Source organism: Ursus americanus, chromosome 5, assembly GCF_024610735.1.
Source record: "Ursus americanus isolate L20-20 chromosome 5, mUrsAme1.1.p, whole genome shotgun sequence".
NCBI classification, from domain to species: Eukaryota; Metazoa; Chordata; class Mammalia; order Carnivora; family Ursidae; genus Ursus; species Ursus americanus.
Window position 1 is genome coordinate 41,271,035 of NC_142131.1, and position 23,956 is coordinate 41,294,990.

The 23,956-nt window shown below is 38.8% G+C and overlaps 1 protein-coding gene and 1 long non-coding RNA gene across 15 annotated transcripts in view; one reads left to right on the forward strand and one right to left on the reverse strand.

Annotated features, from left to right (window-relative positions):
• The window catches only part of LOC123790166 (uncharacterized), a 129,364-nt gene extending 109,339 nt beyond the window's left edge, over positions 1–20,025 (reverse strand). For 4 of the 14 annotated variants that reach the window (XR_015724507.1, XR_015724514.1, XR_015724513.1 and 1 more), the window contains exons 1-2: positions 19,536–20,024; positions 427–543 (exon numbers count right to left, since the gene is read on the reverse strand). This is a non-coding gene — a long non-coding RNA (uncharacterized LOC123790166). Of the gene's footprint in view, positions 1–426; positions 544–4,293; positions 4,397–19,535 lie in introns of all 14 variants that reach the window. The other 10 variants (XR_015724508.1, XR_015724503.1, XR_015724510.1 and 7 more) reach the window with 9 other exon arrangements.
• A 30-nt stretch (positions 20,026–20,055) lies between these two features.
• On the forward strand, positions 20,056–23,710 carry SMIM15 (small integral membrane protein 15). Its single transcript, XM_045794295.2, has 3 exons — positions 20,056–20,566; positions 21,324–21,455; positions 22,318–23,710. The coding sequence occupies exon 3, from the start codon at positions 22,330–22,332 to the stop codon at positions 22,552–22,554; it is 225 nt and encodes a 74-aa protein (XP_045650251.1). The 5' UTR covers positions 20,056–20,566; positions 21,324–21,455; positions 22,318–22,329; the 3' UTR covers positions 22,555–23,710.
• The last annotated feature ends 246 nt before the right edge of the window (positions 23,711–23,956 follow it).

Here is a 23,956-nt window from a genome sequence, read left to right on the forward strand (position 1 = left end):
TTACTCTACCGAAGTAGTATCTACATTATAGCCCATTACATGGCTCAAATATAGTATGGGTCAAAGGATATTTCCCCAAATATAACTAAATACTGTAAGAACATGATATAACAGAGTTATAAAACCATTAACTCCTGTTCCCCAACATCACTGTTCTATTTGGCGTGACACTGAATTAGAGTTCTCCAAAACATCACTCACATTCAAGTATAAATTCTAAGACTTATTTCAAAACCAAACCTCATTGTGTTGGGATTCATTACCACCTGGCTTATATAATACCATGGTTGTCCTCACGTACAATGAAATAAAAGCTGACAGTACAGAATATACCTCTTTTTATGGAGAAGAAAATATGTTCCAGGACAAAATGTAAACTTCATATATTGAGAAAGCATTTTAACAGAGGAGGGATAAAAATATTACCTTACATTTGTGAGTAACTGGAATTCAAATTCAGGCCTCCGATTTCATGGCCTGGTGTGCTTTCAATACAACACAGGTGTCCTTAGCTTCCTTGATAATGATTTATCCAAAATCTTCCTATGAAAAAAAGTGATTATAGAAAGTAACTGCAACAGTCCAGTCTTTTGCTTTTAATGACAAACATACGTTCTCATTTATTTCAACCACCTCTCCCAAACGATTCCTTATTGAATAAAATCTGAGGGGGTGCCTTGGGGGTTCAGTCGGTTAAGTATTCGATTCCTGATTTCGGCTCAGGTCATGATCTCTGGGTTGTGAGATCGAGTCCTATATTGGGCTCCATGCTGGGCGTAGAGCCTGCTTAAGATTCTCTCTCTCTCCTTATGCCCCTTTCCCCCAACTCTCTCTCTTCCCTCTGCTGTCTAAAAAAATAAAAATAAAATCTGAGGGGAAAAACATGCATTTTCTAGGCAAAATTTTCCCCTAAAGATTCCCCCTAGCATATGAGGAATTAGAAGATCACAGCCATATGCTTTCTTTTCCCACTACTCAGCAGCAGTCAGTGACCAAGCAGCAAGATAACCAAAGCAAGAATAGGATCTAGAGACTGCAAATAATATTACAGATGATTTTAATTGAACACTAGACCAGAAATTAAGTATAAACGGTTTCTAAAGCAAATATGGCTTAAAATTAATTAAATACTTATAGCAAGAAGCTTGTTAATTCATTAAAGTCAAGATCACACTTATTCAGATAATTTCAACCATCCAGCAGCTTCAATTGCAACTTTATTTCCTTTAATTAATATCTCTCAAGACACATATAGACATACAGCACAATCATTATTTTATTGGGTTATAATATTACTTCAAAATTTTATAGGTCAGCATGGTGATTTTTGTACAATTGTTGGGTTCTGAGTTTTGGGAAAAGGTATCAATTCACCACCAATGAGTAAACAGTTGTTGCTATATTTAAAATAAAGGTTCCCTCAGTTTTTGGACAGCCAGTGATTGCTTATATAAATAAGAAATGTGCTGTGTATACACAGAAAATAAAATTTTAAATGTTTATCTTTGTGTCAAACTGTGTCTCTTTAAGCAAAAATAGACAATTCTCAATCAACCCATACCAACTCTGCATTAGATAGTTTAAAGTTGACTAACTCAAAGAAGGAATTCTAAAACAATCACCCAAAGCATGGAAAAAGTATCACCCCAGTAGACCAGAGTTTTACTAAACTAACTGCATAAGAAGCTCTCTGTCTGAAAATGGAAAAGAGAAATCTGACACACAAAACTCATGTTATCAGGAACAATTAAAACAAATAAAAATTACTTAAAAAGTTGCAGTCAGCTATTTCATATCCATCTGTGGTTTTTGATTGGTTGAGTGTTGCCTTTCAGAGACTGACTTCACTCTCATTCAATGCCCCTGCTTAGGTTGAAAGTTGACAAAACTGATAGAGAACTTTTGTTGGACAGCAGAGAATCTCCCACCAAGGGCTAGGAGAGGAGTCTAGGAGAAGCCACAGCTATGTTTTCTTGCAATCATGAGGTAATAGACTTGTCTAGATCAGTGATTTCCAAGCTTGTCTGTACATTGGAGTCACCTGGGGAGTCAAAACACTATTGATGCCTGTATTCCATCACTAAAAAGTGTGATTTAATTGATCTAGGTGTGGCCTGGGCTTTAGAACTTTAAAGACAGGTGATTCTAGCACATAGACAAACTTGGAAAGAAAAAATGGTCTATGTTCTTTTATATTCCCATCTTAAAATTTTTTGTCTAATTAGGTTCATGTCTTTTTTAGCTCCCTTCTTTTATCAGTTTCATGCCATTTGGGGAAACCTATCGAAGCACAACTTGTTCTGGAATACTGTCGAAAGGAGAATAAAAGGAAGAATAAGAGGATGAATAAGCCAAATTTCATAAAATATTTCTTCATGACAATAATTACTAGAATATGGTTTTTTTTTTTTTTTCAAATCCAAGCCCTAGAAACTTTATTCTCCATCCTAAAACCAGACAGAAGAATTATAGAATACTGCCTACAATAATCTGGGGTTTAAGTAATCATATAGATCTGTATGACCTATTCCAGCTTTCCACTTTATCAGATGGAGCACGGGCAGCTGCTGGAACAAGGAAGAGGAATAGGAATTGGGTCTTACACATGAATAAACCTGTGGAGATACTAAGTTCATTAATGTTCTTGTTGGCAGGAATCAGAATGGCTTAGAGGCAGCCAAGTTGAATTACAGGTTTGATCTACTTAAGAGATACATGTTATGCGGACATCAGCACTTTTTTTTTTTTTTTTTTTTTGCACCAGCCTCAAGGCAGACTTGAGATGAGACAAAGTGCAGCCCTTCCTTTCTCAATAAGATTCGGTTGTATTTCCCCATGGCTTCTCTGCCTCCTGTGGGGGTATATGAGCTGTCTAGACGAGAGAAGAAAGAAAATAGTTTTAAAAGTTCAAAAGTGTCAGTTTATCACTAGCAAATAATGGACATAACTAGATATCTTTACTCCTTAAAAAAAAAAAAAAAAAAAAAAAGTACCCGTAACACATGAGTAGACTGAAACTGGAAAGCACAGACCACAATGTCAGGGACTCAAAATAACATCTAACTTCATTCTGATACATGGGGTTAACATGCTTTAGATAGACTGAGCTACTGAGCTGAATGTACTGCTCCTTTGAAATTAAAAGAAATGACCAATACGGTCAACTAATATTTGACAAGGAGCCAAGAATACTCAATAGAGAAAAGACAATCTTTTCAATAAATGGTGCTGGGATAATTGGATGTTCACATGTAAAAGAATGAAACTGGACCCATATCCTACACCACTCACAAAAATTAACTTAAAATGAATTGAAAACTTAAATGTGAGACCTGGAGCAGGGGCACCTAGGAAACTAGTTGAAACTCCTAGAAGATAGGAATAAAGCATCTTGACATTGGTTTTGGTAATGAATTTTTGGATATGACACCTAAAGCACAAGCAACAAAATAAAAAACAAACATGTGGGACTACCTCAAATCAAAAAGCTTCTGCACAGGCAAAGAAACTATCAATAAAGTAAAGAGACAACTTGCAGAATTGGAAAAAAATATTTGCAAATCATCTATTTGATGATGGGTTAATACCCAAAATACACAAAAAAACCTCATACAACTCAATAGCCATAACCCAATTAAAACATGGCAAAGGACCTGAATAGACATTCCTTTTTTTTTTAATGATTTTATATATTCATTTGAGACAGAGACACAGAGAGAGAGTGAGCATGAGCAGGTGGGAGAGGCAGAGGGAGAGGGGGAAGCAGACTCCGCACTGAGCCAGGAGCCCAATGTGGGGCTCGATCCCAGGACGCAGAGATCATGACCATCTGAACCACTCAGGAACCCCCTTAATAGACATTTCACCAAAGAAGGTATACAAAAGGCCAACGGGCACATGAAAAGATGCTCACCAGCCGTCAAGGAAATGCAAATTAAAACCACAATGAGATATCAACTCATGCCTGTGAGAATGGCCATCATCAGAAAATAAAGAGATAACAAAAGCTGGTGTTGTGAAAAAAAAGGGAACTTGTGTGCACTGTTGGTGGATCGTTAGTTGGTGCAACCACTATGGAAAACAATATGGAGGCTCCTCAAAAAAAATTAAACATAGAACTACAATACCCATCAGTTTCACTTCTGAGAATACATCCAAAAGAAAAGAAAACATTAACTCAAAAAGATGTTCACAGCAGCATTATTTACAATAGCCAAGACATGGAAACAACCTAAATGTTCATCAATGGATAGATGGAATATTATTAAGCCATAAGAAATGAGGTAATCCTACCAGTTTTGCAACAACACTGATGGACCTTGAATGCATTACACTAACTGAAATAAGTCAGTCAGAGAAAGACAAATACTGTATGATCTCAACTTGTAGGCAGAATCTAAAAAAGAAAAAAAAAATGGAAAAAGAGATCAGACCTGTGTTTACCAGATACAGTGGGTGGGGGAGGGGTAAGTGGAGGGAGGTGGTCAAAAGGTACAAACTTCCAGTTATAAGATAAATAAGTACTAGGGATGTAATGTACAACATGATGACTGTAGCTAACACTGCTGTATGAAAAATATAAAAGTTGTTGAGAGTAAATCCTGTGAGTTCTCATCAGAGGAGAACATTTTTAGCTTTTTTTCTTTTCTTTTTATTGTATCTATAGAAGATGGATGTTAGCTGAACCTACTGTGGTAATCATTTCACAAAATATGTAAATCAAACCATCCTGTTGTAAGCCTTGAACTTACATAGTGATGTACGTCAATCATTTCTCAATGAACTGGAAAAAAATGATCAGATCATAATGAGGATATGGGGATGTCACCATCCAAACCCTTTCCACTTCAGGACACAATACAATCTGATGTCAGTTCAAAATTCTAATAATTGGGCAAACCAAGACATTCCTAACCTAAGTGGAAAGAGGGGCAAAGGCACATAAGGAGAGGAGTGTGTTGTGAGTGAATTGTAGTCAGTGGACACAAATGGTGAAAAGCAACTTATACAGAGTAATTTTAAAGGTTTCTTTAGTTTAGTGAAATGGAAAACTTTCTAAAAGTCAATATAGCTATTCTCCAGATCATTCCTGTCTTAGTGAGAGCCGACTATACCAAAACACATGGAGACAAAACAGAAGCTACGTTCTCGATTATTTCCAAATACACAAAATCATCCCCAAGATGTGCTCTTTTGTCAAGTGACATGGCAATTTGGTTTTCATTTCTAGTGCCAACTGCAACCAGTTGTTTCTTCTGAAGCTTTAAACTTAGGTCTAACACTGAACTGTTCATTTCCTTCAGTCTTCTGCTTTTGCTTCCCATATATCTGTTGCCAAAGTTACAGTCTACCACCCACACAATTGCCAAGCCAGAACCCAGGAGTCATCATGGGCTCCTCCCTTAGCATTTCAGTGCAAGTTTCCCAGTCTTACACATTATGTATCCTAGTCAGCAAATTAATCCTCCCCTCTCCTCTTCATCCCTTCTGCCACCACTACGGGTCATGTCGTCATCCTAACTGGTCTCCATAATCCTAATTTTGTGTTCTGTCAACACTTCCCCTACCCTTCTGGATCTTTCTGGTCCTATTACTCAAATATGAACATACCACCACCCTGCTTATTCTCAAAAAACTTTGTCCCTTTACTCTTGTACTCCTTTGCCTGTAATGTTTATCTCTCTACGTTCTTATTCTAGTGAACTAGCTTTTACATTTAGTTTCAGCATAACATTTTCTCTGTCAAACCTTTTCTATCAGGCTGTGTTAGGTGTTTCCTCTTCTGTGTTTGTATCACCTTGTAAATAACTTTATTGGAGCATTTGTCACATTGTTTTCATTGTTTGTTTACATGTTTATCCTCTCTTCTGATCTATGAATGAAAAGTGAGCTCCACTTCCCATTCAATGTTATAGCTCCTACACCTGGCACCCAGAGGGGGCTTACTAAATCTACTGATGTTGAATCAGTGGTTCTTCATCCACTCCCTGGAATTACCGAGGGAATTCCTAAAAATACTGAGGCCTGGACCCATCCCAGACCAATCCAAATTGAATTTTGGGGGGTGAAGCCCAGGCACTTGTGGTTTTAAAAACTCCCCAGGTGATTTTAATGTTAGTGGTTGAAAACCACTGCACTAAATCATTTATCTGGAAATGTTAGTTAAAGCTGTACCAAGAAAGCACAAAACTTGAGGGTCTTTTGTGATCTATTTTTTTAAGGACACTGTATTAGTTACCCCTGGCTGAGTAACAAATGACCCCAACATTTAGCAACTAAAACAACCTACACTTATTATTGCACAGTTTCTTGTGGTTAGGAATCTAGCACAGTGGGGCTCAGGGCTTCTCACAAGGCTGCCTTCATGGTGTCAACTGGACTGTTATCATCAAGGCTTGACAGAGAAGAAGAGCTTGCAGCCAAGCTCATGCATATAGTTATGGTAGGACTCTGTTCTTCACTGACTGTAGGCTAGAAGCTCTCCCCAATTCACCTGCCTCTCCATAGGGCAGCTCACAACATGGCAAACTGGCATCCATTAAAGTGAGCGAGTGAGAGTGCAAGATAGGGTGAGCCAGATGGAAGCTAGAATCTTTCTATAATCTAACCTTGAAGTGACATCCTATCACTTTTACCATGTTCTATTAATCAAAAGTATGTTATTAGATCTAGCTAAACTAAATGAGAGGGCATAAAACAAGGGTATGGATACCAGCAAGTGGGTATCATTGGGAGACATCTTAAAAGCTGCCTACTATAGATGTTTAATGCTACTTGACTTAAAAATTAACCTACTTTAAAGGAATCTCAACCAGAGTGTCTTAACATTAGGAGTATACATATCATTGATTTCTTTGTAAAACCGATTGAACTTGCTTTGACAGAGATGAACCAAAAAAGCTGACAGGTGTACTTTTTAATACATTTATATTTTTTCTTTCATTATCTAAGTATAGATGTGTTAATTTAAGGCCATTTAAACAAAATAATGTCAAGGCAAGTCAGCTTGCAGAACTCCAATCTTCACATGGCCTTATGAATTAGGTCAATGTGCTTTTTCAAAGATTAAAAGTGCCCCTTTCATTTTCCAAACATTTCCCCAGTTACTCAAGTTCACAAAAAAACAAGTCACTTTAAGGATTTAACATATAATTTCTTTTTAGTGACGGGCAGTTAACAGTAAATCTAAAGGTAAAATACCAAGCAAAACAGGCAAATTAACATACGGACGATATTAAGCTGAAGAGACTAATCAACTTTAAGTTTACCTCCCATTTTAGAGGAAAAAGCCAATGTACTGCACAACACTAAACACTGATCTTAATAACCAAAAAAATTTAAGCCTTCCTCAAAGATACTACCAATACAAAAGGATCCATTCATCTTTGGACTGCTTACTATTCGATGCTAATGTGGAAAGCTGAAGTTGCTTAATGATACACAAAACTACACAAAGTAGTGGAAATGTGGAAAGCTGAAGTTGCTTAATGATACACAAAACTACACAAAGTAGTAAAAGCAAAAAGAAATTGATGTTAAAGCACAAATGGCTTGCATACTTGAGGTTTGATGTTAACAGCTCATTTACACAAAACCCTAAACTCCTGGTTTATATTCCAACTACAAAATATCACCTCCCCCAAATCAATTATTTTTGGTGTAGAAAGTGCTTGCCTCCAGATTAAGAGTACTGCATTTAGTAATACCTTTTTCCTTCAATAATTTCCTAGAAATATTTGTTAAAAATATTAGTAGGTCATAAAACCGGATGTGATTTTTTTAATCGTTAACACAAGGTTATAGAAGATGTCACTGAGAAATTGTGCTTTGTGGGTGGGCAGAAAAAGCTTAAGAACAATCTACTGCAGTTTGCTTTTAAAAAAGATTTAATTGCATCATCAAGGGGGAAGTCTATCCTTTCCTTCAGCTGAGGTGCCAATTCTTAGTGCCATGATGATACTTGCTAAGACCTGGTGGATAAAGCCATGATCAGCTACTATTGCCCAACATAAACATTTCCGTGTCACCAATTGTGAGAGTTACAGCCGACATGAAGTTTGAAGCTACTACTCTGGACTGTTGAAGCTCTATGGCCTTTTAACAACCCCCTGGGCCATTCAGGTCTTCTGGCCTACATACACTTATTTGGGGCTTTAGTTTGAATTTATTAACCTTACTTAAGAGATTACTTTTCAGCAGCCAAACCAAGAGGCTGGAGACAGATGGGTCACCTAAAAATCTATACATTTTTTTTTTTCAAAATACTATGAATTAGCAATGCTAAAAATACCTTCCATGTATTTCAGCCTTGAGCAAATGAGTAAATATATTAAAGATAGTGGCAACAACTGAGGGTTACAGAAGGGAGGGGGTGGGGGCATGGGGTAACCGGGTGATGGGTATTAAGGAAGGAACACGTTGTGATGAGCACTGAGAGTTACAAGCAAATAATGAATCATTGAACACTATATCAAAAACTTATGATGTACTATATGCTGGCTAACTGAACATAATTTAAAAAAAAGAAAAAAAAAAAAAGAAAGATAGTGGCAGCCAGGAGTCTTTCTGTTGAGGGAATTACAAATAAGGAAAAGAGAAAGAATAGAAAGCAGTGATAGACTGCAACTGAAGGTATCAAAATAGACTCATGGTTTTTAACAGGTATAAATATAGCTATTTGTATATTTGTCTATCTGCTGAGAGGGACTACAGCCAATGACACACCAGCAGTGTGAGCAAACCTAGCACTCTGATCTTGGTTTCCGTATTCCATTGTCCACGAAAAGAAAGCAGGGCTCCTTGAAGAAAATGACTGATTCCAGGGCCAGGGAAAGTACAAGATGAACCTGGAATATCTGATTGTACCAAAAAGAACGGGCTCAAATTATGTTGAGTACATGAAATATCTGGGACTTCTGACACACACAGGGAACATTCTGGGGCTTCAATGGTCAAATGTGGGACAATTAACAACATCAAAATAAATAAAATGATAGTAATGGATTTAATCTGTTACCTAAGAATCCATGAATCCATCTGTTACAAATAAATGAACAGGATGAAACACTTGCTTTTATTATAATGTCAACAACTAATAAACATAGATGGAATGATGGATTTAGAAAATCAGTCACTCACTCCAATAGGGACTTGGAGGAGGGGCAGGTTTAACTGTCCCATGGCCAGCCATTGTCTCTACAGGGCTCAATGACATGCCAAGAACTGTTTCTCAATAGCCATACAATTACCTGCTGCAGATGACATGACCTTACTCCAGAATCGCGGGGGCCTTTATTATGATTCTCCTACTTGCTATAAACGCCACACTGCATTTTTTCCCAGCACTGACACCACTAAGGTCTGCTGGATCATAAGGTGCAAGTGTCTGTCAGGGCTGCTTGCCCCGAAGCTTGCAACTGTCCCAGAGAACGCTCCTGCTCTGGGCCCCATTCAAAGTTGGCAGCCTTCCATGTTTCTTGGTATAGGAACCAGCATTATTCCTAGTTGTGGAACACCTTGTCTCCAGAAGGAAAAGAGGCCAGCAAAATGTTCTACTTCTTTGTGGTAGGGGCTGAATGAGGCAGCAATTTGACTTTCACTTTGGAGGAGACATCCTGCGTTCCCCTGACAATTAGATCTCCAAACTTTACTCAAGTGACTGGGCTCTCAGTCTTCTTATTGTTTATCCCCCATGTTCTGGGGTGCATGTATCTCACCAAGATCTTCAGCATAGTAGCCACCTCTTGCTCATCTGTCCGACCACATGATATTACAACAAAATGGACCAGTGTAATGTCATGAGAAGTATTTAGGTGGTCCATATATCTTTATATTATATTATGACTGAAGATGGGAAAGTTAACATAACCCTGAGAAAAAACTCCGTCTAAATGGATAATGTTGACTGTTCTTTGTGAAGGTGAAGTGGTTCTGATTCTTTTTTCTAACTGGAATGGAAAAAAAAAACACATTGCCAAATTAGTGACACACCAGGTATCTGAGGCCTTACTAATCTGTTCTAGCAATGAGTGTAGCACAGAACAGGAACCGTACTAAGAGTTATTACTTGGTTTAGTCAGCAGTAGTCCATAGTAACTCCCCAGGATCTATCCAGTTTATTTAGGAGCTGGATTGGTTATTAAAGAAATAGAATTGGGACCAGCACTCCTGTATCTTTTAGGTGTTAAACGGCACTAATCTTCATTCTTTCCCCAAAATACGGTATTGTGCCTGATTTACTGTCTTGGTGGGGAGAGGGGCAGATTCAGATGGTTCTGTTTGGCAATCCCCACTATAACCCCAACTCCACAGACCAGGGATCCAATGTGGCATTTGGAGTAACTGCTACATAAATTCTAAATTATGCACTTGGGGCCACTGTGAGACTAACTTGAGCCAGAACACCTCGTCTGGTAGATGCGCATTTTAACAGGAAGACTGTACTGTTGCTTTAATTCCAGATACCAAAATCAACTCAAATCCTATGACAGATAGTCTTCAAAATATCCGATTATTACCCTTTCCCTACTGTAGTCACTTAGAGAGATGGCCATAAAGCCCTTTTGAAGAAATGTCATGTATTCACGTACTTTCTGTGTTGTCGTAGGATTCTTCTTCCTTGGGACTCATCCACATACTCAGTTCTAGATCTGGAAACTGTTTAGTCTGGACACTGAGCAGGGGATCATGCCTTTTTACTGTTGTCACTGCCTGTCATCAGCCTCCTGCTCCTCCATTCTTGCTTTTTCAGGGTAATAGATGTTAATCAGTACCCTCACGGACTGCCCATCTATTTTGCCCGTAAGGAGACTATGCGCTATCAGCTGACTCTAGACTTCTTGTGGGTCAAGCTCTTTTGGTTCCAAGAATGACCTTGACAGTTATTATGATAACTGTGGACTTCTAGCTTCTGGCTGTTAAGCACCACCACCTGGCTTCCCTTACTTGAGGGCTCTATTATTCCCATGGATGTTAATGAGCCAGCTCTGTGGCTGCTTTTCTTAACCTCCATCCCAGGCTTGCAGAGGACAGCCACCACCAAACTTCTAAGTGATGCTGAAGTCTCTCTCACCAGTGCTCTCCTGATGGCCTTGGGTGAGTGGTGTAGATTCTAGCCCATCTCACGGAGTACAATCCTCCAATGGATCTTTCTGGCCTTAGCAATGTATCCATTCCGGCATGCCCATTTGCTCAGCCTCTTTATTCCTTCCTCCACAGTCTGCCAGTGCAACTCAGACATTTTTCACTTCACTGAGATTTAACCCAGTCATTGTCTTGGTTACTGGTTATTTGCTTGGCAACTAGGAAAGGAGAAAGGAGTAGAGGAGGAGGGCTACTGCGTTGTGGGGAAGAGGCATCTGTAGTATCTGCAGGAGAGCAAACATGCTAGTTTTACTAAAAAAGGGCTACCTTTGCAAGCCCTGAGGGTCCAGAGGGAGGAGCAGGGGAATCCCATCAAGATGTCCCTATCCCTTGGGGCGCCTGGGTGGCTCCTCAGTCGAATGTCTGACTCTTGATTTCCGCTCAGGTCATGATCTCAGGGTTGTAGGACAGAGCCCTGCTGTTGGGCTCTGTGCTCAGTGGGGACATCTGCTTCTCTCACTCTGTCCCTCCCTATGCTCGTGTTCCCTCTCTCCAAAAAACTAAATGAACCTTAAAAAAAAAATGACTGCATCCCATATTTAGGACCCTAGATTTCTCCACCTTCAAATGAAAAGAGCCATGTAGGCTAAACATTCAAAGCTCAAATATCTTTGGAGCTCTGTGAAGTCAACATTGGCTAGCTTTTCAGCATGTGATTCAACTGACTCTGACCTTCTGGGTGGTAAAGGCTACCACAGGAGGCCTCTAGCTCTAACTCTGAGCTGCTCATGACTTGTTAACAGCTATTTCTATTTTCCTTCTGCAGTACTTCAATACAGCTTAGCAGTAATCAGCCAACTCTATTGTCTTTGTAGATGTTATTCCTCCCACATTTTTCAAATGCCTGTATAACTACCAGAGTTCCCCTTCATTGGGACACTGTCTCAGGTCAACACTGTCTCAGGTCAACACTGTCTCAGGTCAAAGGTGAAATCTTTAATACTAAATCTGCAGGCTTATGCCAGGGGTAAATGAGTGCCCCACCTACCAATCACAGTGGCCTCTTTGGCCAGGAAATGGATGAGCCACTTCTAAATCTCAATTTTACCATCCCAGAAGCCAAGATGGAAATAAATGTATAAGATTTTTATCTGGGGAAATATCCATGAGAGAAAATGGGGAAGGAGCCAGGAAGACTGGGTGAACTGTCACACGATGATGCAAGTCTGACCCTAAGTGAAAGAGAGAGGGAAGGTAGTTTGGGTGGAAGTGTTCTAGGTGGCCATGTAGCCTAAGGAAGGCTTGGTAAGGCAATGGAGGAGTCCTTGAACCCCTGCAGGCCATCAGGGAAGTCTTGTGTCTGCCAAAAACAGGGCTTAGTATCTCCGTCATGCTCAGTGAGCTGCAAAAGAAACAAAGTCTTGGCACAAACATAGTGACGGATTTCAGAGCACAGCAGCTGAGGTCCTTGGTCAATTAATTAAGCTCCTTGTAGTGGGGGTCTGTGAGATGCATTCTTATTGTAGTCTCATCATCCTAGCAAGAAGGAGAGCTGGAATTCAAATTAGGTAGTTTGGTTCTAGAATCTATACTGCAACCACTAGACTAAGAAGGCATCTCTTAGAGCTGCAAACGACTGAAATAAATGGTCCTCTATCATGCTGGAAGATTTAAATGGCAGGCTGGACCAGGCTGGTAAGAATCATTAGGCTCCTCTAAAGAGTTTGCACTTCATTCAGAAAATAAAGTGGGGAGAGGGGCACATCACAGATTAATGTATATGAATATATTCCATATGCACTGCATACACACATGAATAATTTATAGACCCATATGTAGCTTTAGTTTCCTATGGTACAAAAGGGTTAACAGACCTGAAAACAGCTGCAACAAACAGTGATTCCTGGACTGCATATACAGTAAGATGTATCACCCTGCATATATGGTAAGATGGTCAGAAAGTGTTGATCATTCATACCATCTAGAATGTAAAAATATGGGGGGAAAATGGACTCAGATAAATTCATTTTCCATCACTTGGTATAAGATCTTACTGTGGCACAAAGCTATCAAAAATTCATCTAATTTTTACTACTTTATTAATAGTTTTGAAAATTATATTCTACCATTTTTATGCAAAGGCACTCTTTCCACTTATACTGTGTGTCAAATAGGCATTTACAGGCTAAATGAAGAACATAATCACTATTTATAACATAATTCCCCGGGAATCTGCGTAAGTTCCCAACAATCAATTTACAGATGAATTCTATAAAATGTAACCTTCTATAAAAAGGAGACCACACAATTATTCATTAACTAGTTAGTGTTGCAAACAACAGGTAGTCTTAATTCTATTTTATGGACATGGGAACCCAGCACAAAAATAGTAAATGATTTTTTTGCTCCACATCATGAAATCAAATATGAACCTAGAACTAGAGACTAAATCAGATTCTTACACACCTATATTCATTAATGATAAAAGTGTTCAACTGCAGTATAGCCCTGTAAGAGAATATTAAAATCTAGAGATGAAAAGAATCTCAAGTGAACATTGGTCCAACTTTCTGTATAATGGCAGGTATTACTATTATCTGCTTATTACAAAGAATGAAAAATTAGTTGATCAAGGCCAAATCTAAAAATTAAGTAAAACTCCAAATTCCTCTAGAAACTCATCATACACACCACTATTATTACTTCAAGAGTACATATGTGAATCTGAATGGAGGTTTTAGATTTTTTTTTTAAGATTTTATTCATTTATTTGACAGAGATAGAGACAGCCAGCGAGAGAGGGAACACAAGCAGGGGGAGTGGGAGAGGGAGAAGCAGTCTCATAGCGGAGGAGCATGATGTGGGGCTCGATCCCATAACGCCGGGATCAACACCGAAGGCAGATGCTTAACCGCTGTGCCACCAAGGCGCCGCGGAGTTTTTAGATTTCAGACTGTTTCACGTCCTGACTTAAAGCCTAAAAACATAAACTGTAAACTCAGCAAATGCAATTTATGAATTTGGGAGTAGGATATGTCTCTAAGTGATGGTTTAGGAGACATAAACCATATATATTTATAGCTTGGAACAAGTAAATTTTGTTTATTTTTTAAACTAGGTTCCAAGTATACTCCAAGGGCTATTAAAGGCACAAACTAGCCTTTGGCATTAGACTTTGGGATGCAATTCCACCCAATGATTTCCTACGTTCCCTAGTTTTAAATGATATGGTTATAATACAAGATTTTAAAATAGACATAAAAATTAGAATCAGTTAAAGAATTTTACTAGCAAATAACTACTTGTTACATATCAAGTCTCTGTTAAGTCTGAGTTTCAAACACTTGATAAACAGGCAACTATACTGTTCCTATTTCAACAAGGACTTATCTTACTACATTAACATATATGATAATTACAGACGACACCTGTCCTAGGAAAAATGTGTTTAAAAAGAAATGCAAGTATGCAGGTCAGGATAGATGTTAAACATGAACTTCAAATTTGGTTCTTGAGCTTCTTGACAATCAAATCAAAAAGAGGCAAAACTCTCACTATCAAAAAGTGGTTTCCAAAGTTTTTTACAATTACATTCTAAAGTCTCTTATAGGGAACTTTACATAAAGGGTACTCTATGATATGGAAAACAATGTCCCTGACAATATCATTGAACAAATACGGTTAAAATGTTTTATATGGTTACTTTGAGTAGCTTGTTTAGGTGAAGGTATCAAATTAAAATTCTACCCAGTGAAACTGATATTGCTATGGGGTGCTTTTGCAATACACATCATTTTTACACTGAAGGATTCTTACACATGGATTAGTTTTCCCAATTGGGATAGCAATTCTTATTTAATGGCTAGGAGACCCCAGTACAGAAATCAAAGCTAACTTGACATGGTTAATACAATTTCATTATTTAGGGGCAGGCCTAAAATTTAAACCTCCAGATTCAGCAGGGAAGTTCAGTATCTCACAACTTCAACAGCACTGACTGCAACCCCAGGCTTCCCAAGGATTTACTGGAAATTCTACCCTTGCAAAATGATGCCCTCTACCTACAGGGAACTAGTTTGCTGCATGTTCATGTATTCCGAAGACAAAGAATTGTAAACAGTTTCAGTGTTAAAAAAGCAGAAATACCTAATTTTCAGTATTTTGTGAAAAAATTCTGTAAATTACCCAGAGCAGCAATATGTAATCAAATGCACTGATTGTTTCTAAACGTATGCAAGAAGCCATGGGCGGCAAAGAATAATCAACGAGAGACACATCTGCTGTTCAATGTAAGTATTTCTCCTGCAATCTGAATTGGGAATAATGAAGCTGGAAAAATATCTAGAGAGAGCATCTAGTCTGCATATACACTTTGCCCTATTTTCAAAAATCTCTATATAGATATCTACTCCAGTTTGTTCTTATCGTAAATAGAAAAAGCAAAAAAGCACCAAAAGTCTATGTTCCTTGTTACGTACTTGGAAATTACTAAGCACCTAGTGTTCTTTCATTAACAAGATAATCACAATTACTTTACCTTTCTCTAAACACCTTACCTACTTATTGGGGCATCCATTAACTACCCTGAAAACATACTACAACTGTTTGGTACTCTAATACAAACTTCACACCTTCCCAGGATTTAGGTTACTTCAGGATTTGTTCAAACTACAAATTAAAATAAAACTAACAGTTTTATTTTTGTAACTAGCAATGCTATATCTTGGAATCAATTATTCAAAACAATATTCTTAGGTACTGAGGTAACTAATCACATATAGCTTGCCTTAATAGCAGGAAAAACAGACAACAAACTAGGAAACAACTTGTCAGGTTGGAGTACTATGGAAAAAAAATTTAAGTGATAAGGGGTAGAGAGGGTTTCTGTGATGAGGCAGCATCTGCCCTGCAAAGATGAGAATAATAATCCAAGCAATACTTGGCTGAAATAGGTGTAACTAGTTATTCTACTATATATGCATTCCTTCTGAATTGTATAACCTTGCACTGCTCCCTCCTGAATGTTCTTGTTCTTAATTTGAAGATTAATTCTATCTTTTAAAAGCTTTTCATTACCTCAATTGGTGTATCCCATAAGTTTAAGAAGTATGCCTTCTAATTTAAACAAGAATTTTATAATATTAGCTCATTGTTTTTAGTATATGTTTCTTCCAAATTATAACAATGTGTGAAATATAACAATATTTGAAAACAATTCTTTGTGTTACTGGATAGGTCTACATGAATACTCTAAAAAACAGTAATTTTGTGATGCTTTCTAAGTAAAAGAGGCTGAAAGCAAACTGGCAGAGTAGGACCCATTCAGAAGATGAGGCTGATGGGAGGGTGGAAGACACAGTTAATTACTGATGGTTTGGTTTAACAGCAGTGAAAGCCCAACAGAGAAGTTAGTTGACAGAAATCACATATGCGAGATGCAGAGGCAAATCAACTGACAAAGCTGGGGAGAACCTTTTGCACCATACTAGCTCTTTGAGACATGCTGCCACCACCTGGGCAATAAGAAATTCTAAAGTATGGAAATATTTTGCTTGTGATTATCAGTTAATTAAGAATTATAGAATCAAAAAATATGCTTTCATTTTATGAAATCAGCATTTTTTGACAAGTCTTTGGATATTAAGGAAGAGCAGGGATTTTGGCCAGACGTGTTTAGAATCCTGCTCTACTTTTCAAGTCTCTGATTCCTTATCTGTAAAATGGGTATAAGAACATTATCATTTGGGGTTGTTTAGTCTTAGGATTAGTAATAATAGATCTGAAGCCCAGTACCTGGTACATAGTCGTACTCAATAAATAGCTTTTAAGAAATTATTATTCTTGGGGAGCCTGGGTGGCTCAGCCAGTTAAATGTCTGCCTTTGGCTCAGGTCATGATCCCAGAGTCCCAGGATCGAGCCCCACATCAGGCTCCCTGCTCAGTGGGGAGCCTGCTTCTCCCTCTGCTGTTACCCCTGCTTGTGCTCTCTCGCTCTCTCAAATAAATAAATAACATCTTTAAAAAAAGAAGAAGAAATTATTATTCTTCAGTATGATCTTGCAAATACCGCTAAGACCTGATTATTACTTTTTGAATCAATAATTGTGCTTTTTAAGAAATATATTTCCAGGGCGCCTGGGTGGCTCAGTCAGTTTACTGTCTGATTTCAGCTCAGGTGGTGATCTTGGGTTCCTGAGATAGAGCCCCATGTCTGTCTCCTTGCTCAGTGGGGAGGATGCTTACCCTCTCCCTCTGTCCCTCCTCCCACCCCTGTGCGGGCACGCATGCTCCCTCTCTTTCTCAAATAAATAAATAAATAAATAAATGAAATCTTAAGGAAAAGAAATATTTTCATTATGTTTCAATGAAAAGAAAAAACAAAATTGAGGAAAGAAATCAATTTCATCAAGTTAAGTCAAATATGTGAAGTGTTACTGCAGAGAAATAAACACAAAATGTTGAGCAGGTAGAAAAGTTCTCAAGATCTTTAGTCAAGTCTAGGTTTTTATAATAGAATCTTATTCAGGTTTTACTCATTCACGATGTTTTTTTTTTCATTCACAATTTTGACATGAGTCAATGGGAAAAGCAACTTTGTACATCAAGAGAAAAGACTTTTTGTTAAACAAGTGACAGAGTAGGACTTACCTTCTTAAGAGAAAAACAAAAAATGGTTAAAATTTTGTAATGTTCTTTTTTCAAGATAACTAGTACGAATGGGGCGGGAGGTGTGATACACCACACAGGAATTATGCAAAGACAAACCCTCCTTAATAGTGTAAGGTTTTGTTAATTTGGTTAAAGTTACATGAATAAGATTTCTTAAAAATAAATACAAGCAGAGCTTATTTCCTTGTTATTCTAAGTTGGCATTCTTAAAGACATTTGTGAAAGAATAAAAATCCAATCAAGGATCTTTTCAACTAAAGAATGACCTTAAGAAAATTGGCTATGTTTCCACGAAATTCCTTGTTCTGTTACCACTTATGAAGCATAAGTTAGAAAAATGGCCAAGCCCAGTCCAACTGACATAATTTTAGAGCTGAAAGAACACCAGAGATGACCTAGTGTACGTTCCACATAAAGAAGAGACATTAGGCTCAGAGTGACTTACAGTGTATACAGATCTGCAGAGACGAGACCTGTGAAACTCAACTCACAATCTAAAACTCCTCACTACAGAAAATAGTGCACAGTATCTGAACCAATCTTGACACCATCTTTCTTGAAGGCAATGCAGTTTGCATTAAGGGGCTCAGCTGTGGCAACCCCTATGCTATCCCTGCACCTGCATCCTGTGCTGGAACTGAAAACTAGGTCAATAGTATTAGGCTGTGAAGGCAGGGTCTAGACTACAGTCAAAAGCTACAGAGCCTGATTTCTTATGCACCTTTTCTCGCAGCCCAAGACTCCAATGCATTTAACAAGGGAAGCGGCAGAGCAAACTACTGGGAAGGCAGTAATTGGGTATACTGTGTACCAAGATTAAAACAAAACAGACACACCTTGGCCTCTGGAGTGAAGGATGTTAAAATACATTCAGACCCCCTCCTGGAATTACCATTTGAATAAGTTTTTAGAGATCACATAGTTAACTCTAGAAAGTAAAGTTTTCGGTATACACAATCCAGTGACTGAGTCTGCTTTTTCTGGCTACTACAGGTACAGGCTAGGTCCAAGCAGCACAAGCTTTGAAACCATCATCCAAGTTTTCAAACAAGAATGCGTAAGAAAACAACTGCTGCTAATACAACACACAAACATTAACATATGCCCAACGAACAGTATTTGAGATCACTAGATTATTTGCCAAAAGCCTGTTCCCTAGTAAATAATAGTTACTGTTGTTGTATCTAAACTAGTTATGCATGTCACAGCTTGCTCCTCAGAGAACATTCTATAGTCTCTCAAAAATAAAAACCTGCTTTATTTGGCACACAAAAGTGAAGAGGTCTTGCAACATTCGCAGCGGTAGTCAAACAGAGCAGTTCTGTGCAAGCAATCACAAAATTTGGTCACCAACCAAATCAGTTAATCTCTCAGTTCCTGTAGATTAGAAGACAATATTAAACTCATTCTTTCTGCTTGTTGACTTTTGCATCCCTTTATTTGTGTATTGAAAGAACAAGTATCTCTGTGGGAACGCTATGCCCAGTTTATTTACCGAGTTTACTTTGGGCAAGTATGGATCATTTTGTGTGGGGGTGTGTGTGAAATGAGTTAGGTTCTCAAACTAAAAACAAACAACAAAAATCCCCTCTTCACACAGCATGGCTGCGTTTTCCCTTAGTAATAAGGTTCAGTGGATCCACCATGGTCCAGCTGCTTCATTGTTTCCAGTACGTGAGGCTTTAGCCATTGTCCAACCAGAAGATGACAGGGGCAAGGGGTGGGGTGTGAACCGGGAGGAGGAACTCGCCAGAATCCTTCAACAGTCGCTGTGTGACCCTCACCTTGACTTTGGGCGGTTTGTGGAGACCAACTCCTTTCTTGCCGCCGCTCTTTAGTCTGTTTCCATGGCGCTACAGACCTCACCCACCGGGGCCCTCCATCAACGGTCTGGCTCCAGCAGGGCAGGGGGGCTGTCTCCTGGCTGACATTGGGGGCAAAGGCAGAGAGCCCGCAGGGTTCCGGACCGGCTCCTGGAAGCCTGAGTCCACCCGCGCCTCCACGCTCGCCCCTTCATCCCGTCAGCAGGCGCGGGTCTCGGGCTCACCGCCAAAGGCCAGCTGGGGCGCCGCCGCTCACCCGGCGCGGCCTCACCTGCAGCTCCCCGGGAAGCCCGGCGCCGCCCTCCCCCGCCATCCCCGCCCCGTGAGTTCTGGAAGTCGAGGTCCCGGGACCCACACAGCAATGGCGCAGCCGGAAACTGGCCCCTCGACTTCCTCAGGCCCACTCGGGGCCGGGGCTGGCCTGTGGGCGGGACGGGAAAGCCGCGGCTTCCGCCTTCCTGCTTCCGGCCTGGAGGTGAGTTGGGAGTAGGGGTCTGAGCCCACGGTCGCGACCGTGATGTAGGGTGGGCTGGTGGCGGCCGCTGGGGTGGTTTTGCCCGCGTGCCCAAAGGAGGCGGCCACGGCGCCGGCGGACCGAGCTGTGGCGGGACCAAGCCGGGATTCCCGGAACCGCCCGCTCTCCGAGCCTAGCCGGGCTCTTGCCCGCCGAGGCCGAGAGGCGCCTGAACTTGGCCCCCTGGGGCTGGCGGCCGGATGGGATAGGAGAACAAGAATGAGTAAGGGCGAAAACAGGGATGGACGGGACGTGGTACTGGCGGTGAAGTACCATCGGCTGCGGCTTCAGGAGCCGCGCAGGTCTGGTTTGGAGATCAAGCCCGGTCGACCCCTTACGGAAAGAAGAAGAGTAATATTGATTCCTCCAAGTGCCTAGGCACGTGCGTTTGGGTCCGAAATTGAAGTATACGGACCACTGTGTGGCCTGAGGACGATAACTTCTTTGTGTTAATGGCTAGAACTTAGCCACAAACCAGGTGCTTCACTTCCGCGTTACTCTTTTTTGCAGTTTTTTTTCGCTTATCACTGAATTTTGCCTTAGTTAATTCATTACCGTATTGGAGAAGCTGAAGGAACAGATGGGCTCTCTGTGTGGGCCTAAGAATTCAAGGGCAGGGGGCAGAGACTAGACTATTTAACAATATCCTGGAGGCACTTTAGTGTTTTCTGTTGAAAATATGAAAAGACCGGTGGAAGGATATTAAAGCCAGTCATAGTTTTCTTGAGGTAATGGGATTGTGGGTGATTTATATTTTGTTTTGGTTTTCTGTAAAGAAAACAAATTGTATAATGAGACCAAAAAACCTTTAAAGACTAAAGTGAGATAGTTTGATTTGTAATTATATGCCTAATCCTATAAATTAATGACATTTTTAGTATAAAAAATTCAAAACCTAGGAATGGATATGCTGTAACTTATCAGTGAACTAATTTGTCTTTTTATGTGTCCGTGAGCTTCGCAATTTTTTGAAGTCATTTAGTAAAATACTTACAATCACTCTGGTAGGATTTTCTTAGAGGGCATTTGCAATTGTAGTAATGATTTCTTTCTTCAAATTAGGAAGAAATAATATTAAATGCCTATAATGTGCCAGGCAATTTTACACGTCATTTATAGGTTGTATATACATGATTTTGAAATAGTCCATTTGAAAGTGTTTTAAAGTTATCCTGAAAGTTGCGACTTAAACTTTCTTTCTTTTATCTGTTCTTTTCAACCCACCCGGTATATAGAATTTAAACCTTCTCTCACAAGTGTATGGTAGAGCTAAAGAAGAAGACAGACAAGCTAAGGGTCATCTGAAATTGTAATTGGCTCACTAATAATCCCAGGACAAAGTTGGAAAAGAAGTACTCAAGCATAAGGTAGATGACTTTTTAAATCCCAGCTGAAATTGTGGATGTATCTACACCCATTCCTACCCAAGTATTATTAATTTTCACCTTTGAACAGAGGTTGACACAAACACAAACGGTTGAAAAGCTTCTGGGGCAAAATAGAAAATGTCAGTCAAATCCACACCGTCCTTATTTACCACATTGCCCTCCGATGCCAACTCAAAGTGGAACAAAATGCAGGACACCCATTATGGATAATTTTCTCATTTATTAAATTATGTTCTCAAGTAGGAGTCTTCAGAGCTGAAAGAGGGCATAAAATAACGTCACTTTTTTGCTTATATCTCTTTGCATATGAATGTGGATATTTTTGTGCCTCCCATACCCTCTCCTTTTCATTCCTGGAAACAGCCCTCCACTACCTTCCTTTCTCTAAGCATTTCATGTACTCTGTGGCTTGTCCTTTTCAAACACCAAACTTGATGAATCATACTTTTGTTAATTAGTACTTGATACCAAGGCTGTGTCAGAAAATAACAGGATTCTGCTGTTTCCTGGAATGAGTGCTTAAGACTCAAGATTCTTATAGAAGTCTGCTACTAAATAAAATCTGTCTTGGTTACAAAGAATGCATAGTCCCTATGACAGATTCCACAAGGTTTTTACTTTTATGTTCTATATTTCTACATCTTTTTAAGTGTTATCCTAATTTATGTCTTCTTAACTGGAGGTAATAGGCTGTATTAAAATAGTACTAATTGATGCTTTTTAAAGACAAAAAGCTAATGAGTGATAACAATTCTGAGTTAACTGTATGATACAACGTTTTCAAAATTTGATTAACCACATAGTCTTTTCTCCTGTTGTCCCTCTCTTCTCTTTTCCAAAGACGGCTACAAAGATGTTTGATATAAAGGCTTGGGCTGAGTATGTTGTGGAATGGGCTGCAAAGGACCCATATGGCTTCCTTACAACAGTTATCCTGGCCCTTACTCCATTGTTTCTAGCAAGTGCAGTACTGTCTTGGAAATTGGCCAAGATGATTGAGGCCAGGGAAAAGGAGCAAAAGAAGAAACAAAAACGCCAAGAAAATATAGCAAAAGCTAAACGACTAAAAAAGGACTGAAGGAATGAATAAACGGCTCTAGAGCCAGAGGAACATCATTTGGAAAATTATGCAGTGTTGAAAGGACCCACTAAGGTTTCTTTTCTGGTTTTTATGGCAGTAATTTGTTGTAAACGAAGTCGGAGCACCTGTAAGAATCATGTTAGTTGTGACCTCTACTGCAGCAACTTTTAGGTTTTGGTGTAGAAGTCTGTTGACAGTTACTGTAAATTGGCATTTATTATGCTATAAATTCTTTATAATTGGCTTAGTCATTTGCCATTTTGCAGCTTATGTTCTGAAATGAAAACATCCTGTGGAGAAAAATGACTATACATTATGAACTGTATTCAAGTAATGGCTTAGAATGGGGTCCTGTTCCGGACGACGGGAATTGAGAATTGTCCTGAGGTGAAAAGTGTGCTTTGGCTTAAAGAGGCGTATAGTATGTTATTTACACCTTTTATCCTTATTGCTTATTTCTTGGAATAGAATCATTCTGGCTTTCTCAAAGCCACATATTAACCAATGACCATATTTTGCATTTTTCTCATTTTAGCTTTTGAGATAATTATCAGATATTCTGCATTTTTAAAAATCTCATTTTATAAAGAATTCTCTCATTGGGTATGTAGAGTACCACTTACCAGACAGAACAGTTTTTGTGCTTATGAACCTGCCATTTTCTTAGAATTGTCTTGTTGAGTAGAGTAACACTATGATTTAAAGCTTGCAGTAAAAATGCCAAACCCTGTGGTACCTTGGAACCAGTTTATTCTTTATTGTGCTGTGTAGAAATGTGAAGTAGTTAAAATGTCTTATCACATAATTTGCTCATTATATAGATGCCACTTTTGTGTTTTTATTCCATTCTTCATTTTAATTTATCTAGTAGTGGTGTTCTATACTTTATGATCAAACAGGTTCATGGTGAAAATTAAAATTTCAGACTTCTCTTAAGGAATTCTTAAAAAGTAATAGTTAAGTCCTATTTCATAAGTGGTAATAAAGGTTTAACATTTGGAAAAATTTTGTTCATCATACTAGTAATTGGGTGAAAAAGGCAATTATGTTAAAATGAGAATGTTAAAATTAGAAATAAAGAGGTAAAGGATATTTCCTTCAGCTAAGCAGTATAACTGGAACTTTTTACTATTAAACATGGCTTTTATAAATGCGTAGTCTAATAATTTTATTCGCTGTCAGTATATAATAGCTTATTAACGTTTTCCTCACCTCTGATAATGAATTTAAATTACAAAAAATTGTCCACCAGCTTTAATTTAAAAATGAAACTAGATATTGAAATAAATTTGATACTTTTTTATAAAGAGGTCCTGGGTTTTTTGGTTTTTGTTTTTTTAAAGGGGGGTTAATAAAGTAATGAAAGTTAGATACATTATAGAAGTTAGAGTTTTCAAAG

Bases quoted from the DNA above. Each gene is read 5' to 3' on its own strand.
- SMIM15 (XM_045794295.2), top strand. From the start codon at position 22,330: ATGTTTGATATAAAGGCTTGGGCTGAGTATGTTGTGGAATGGGCTGCA.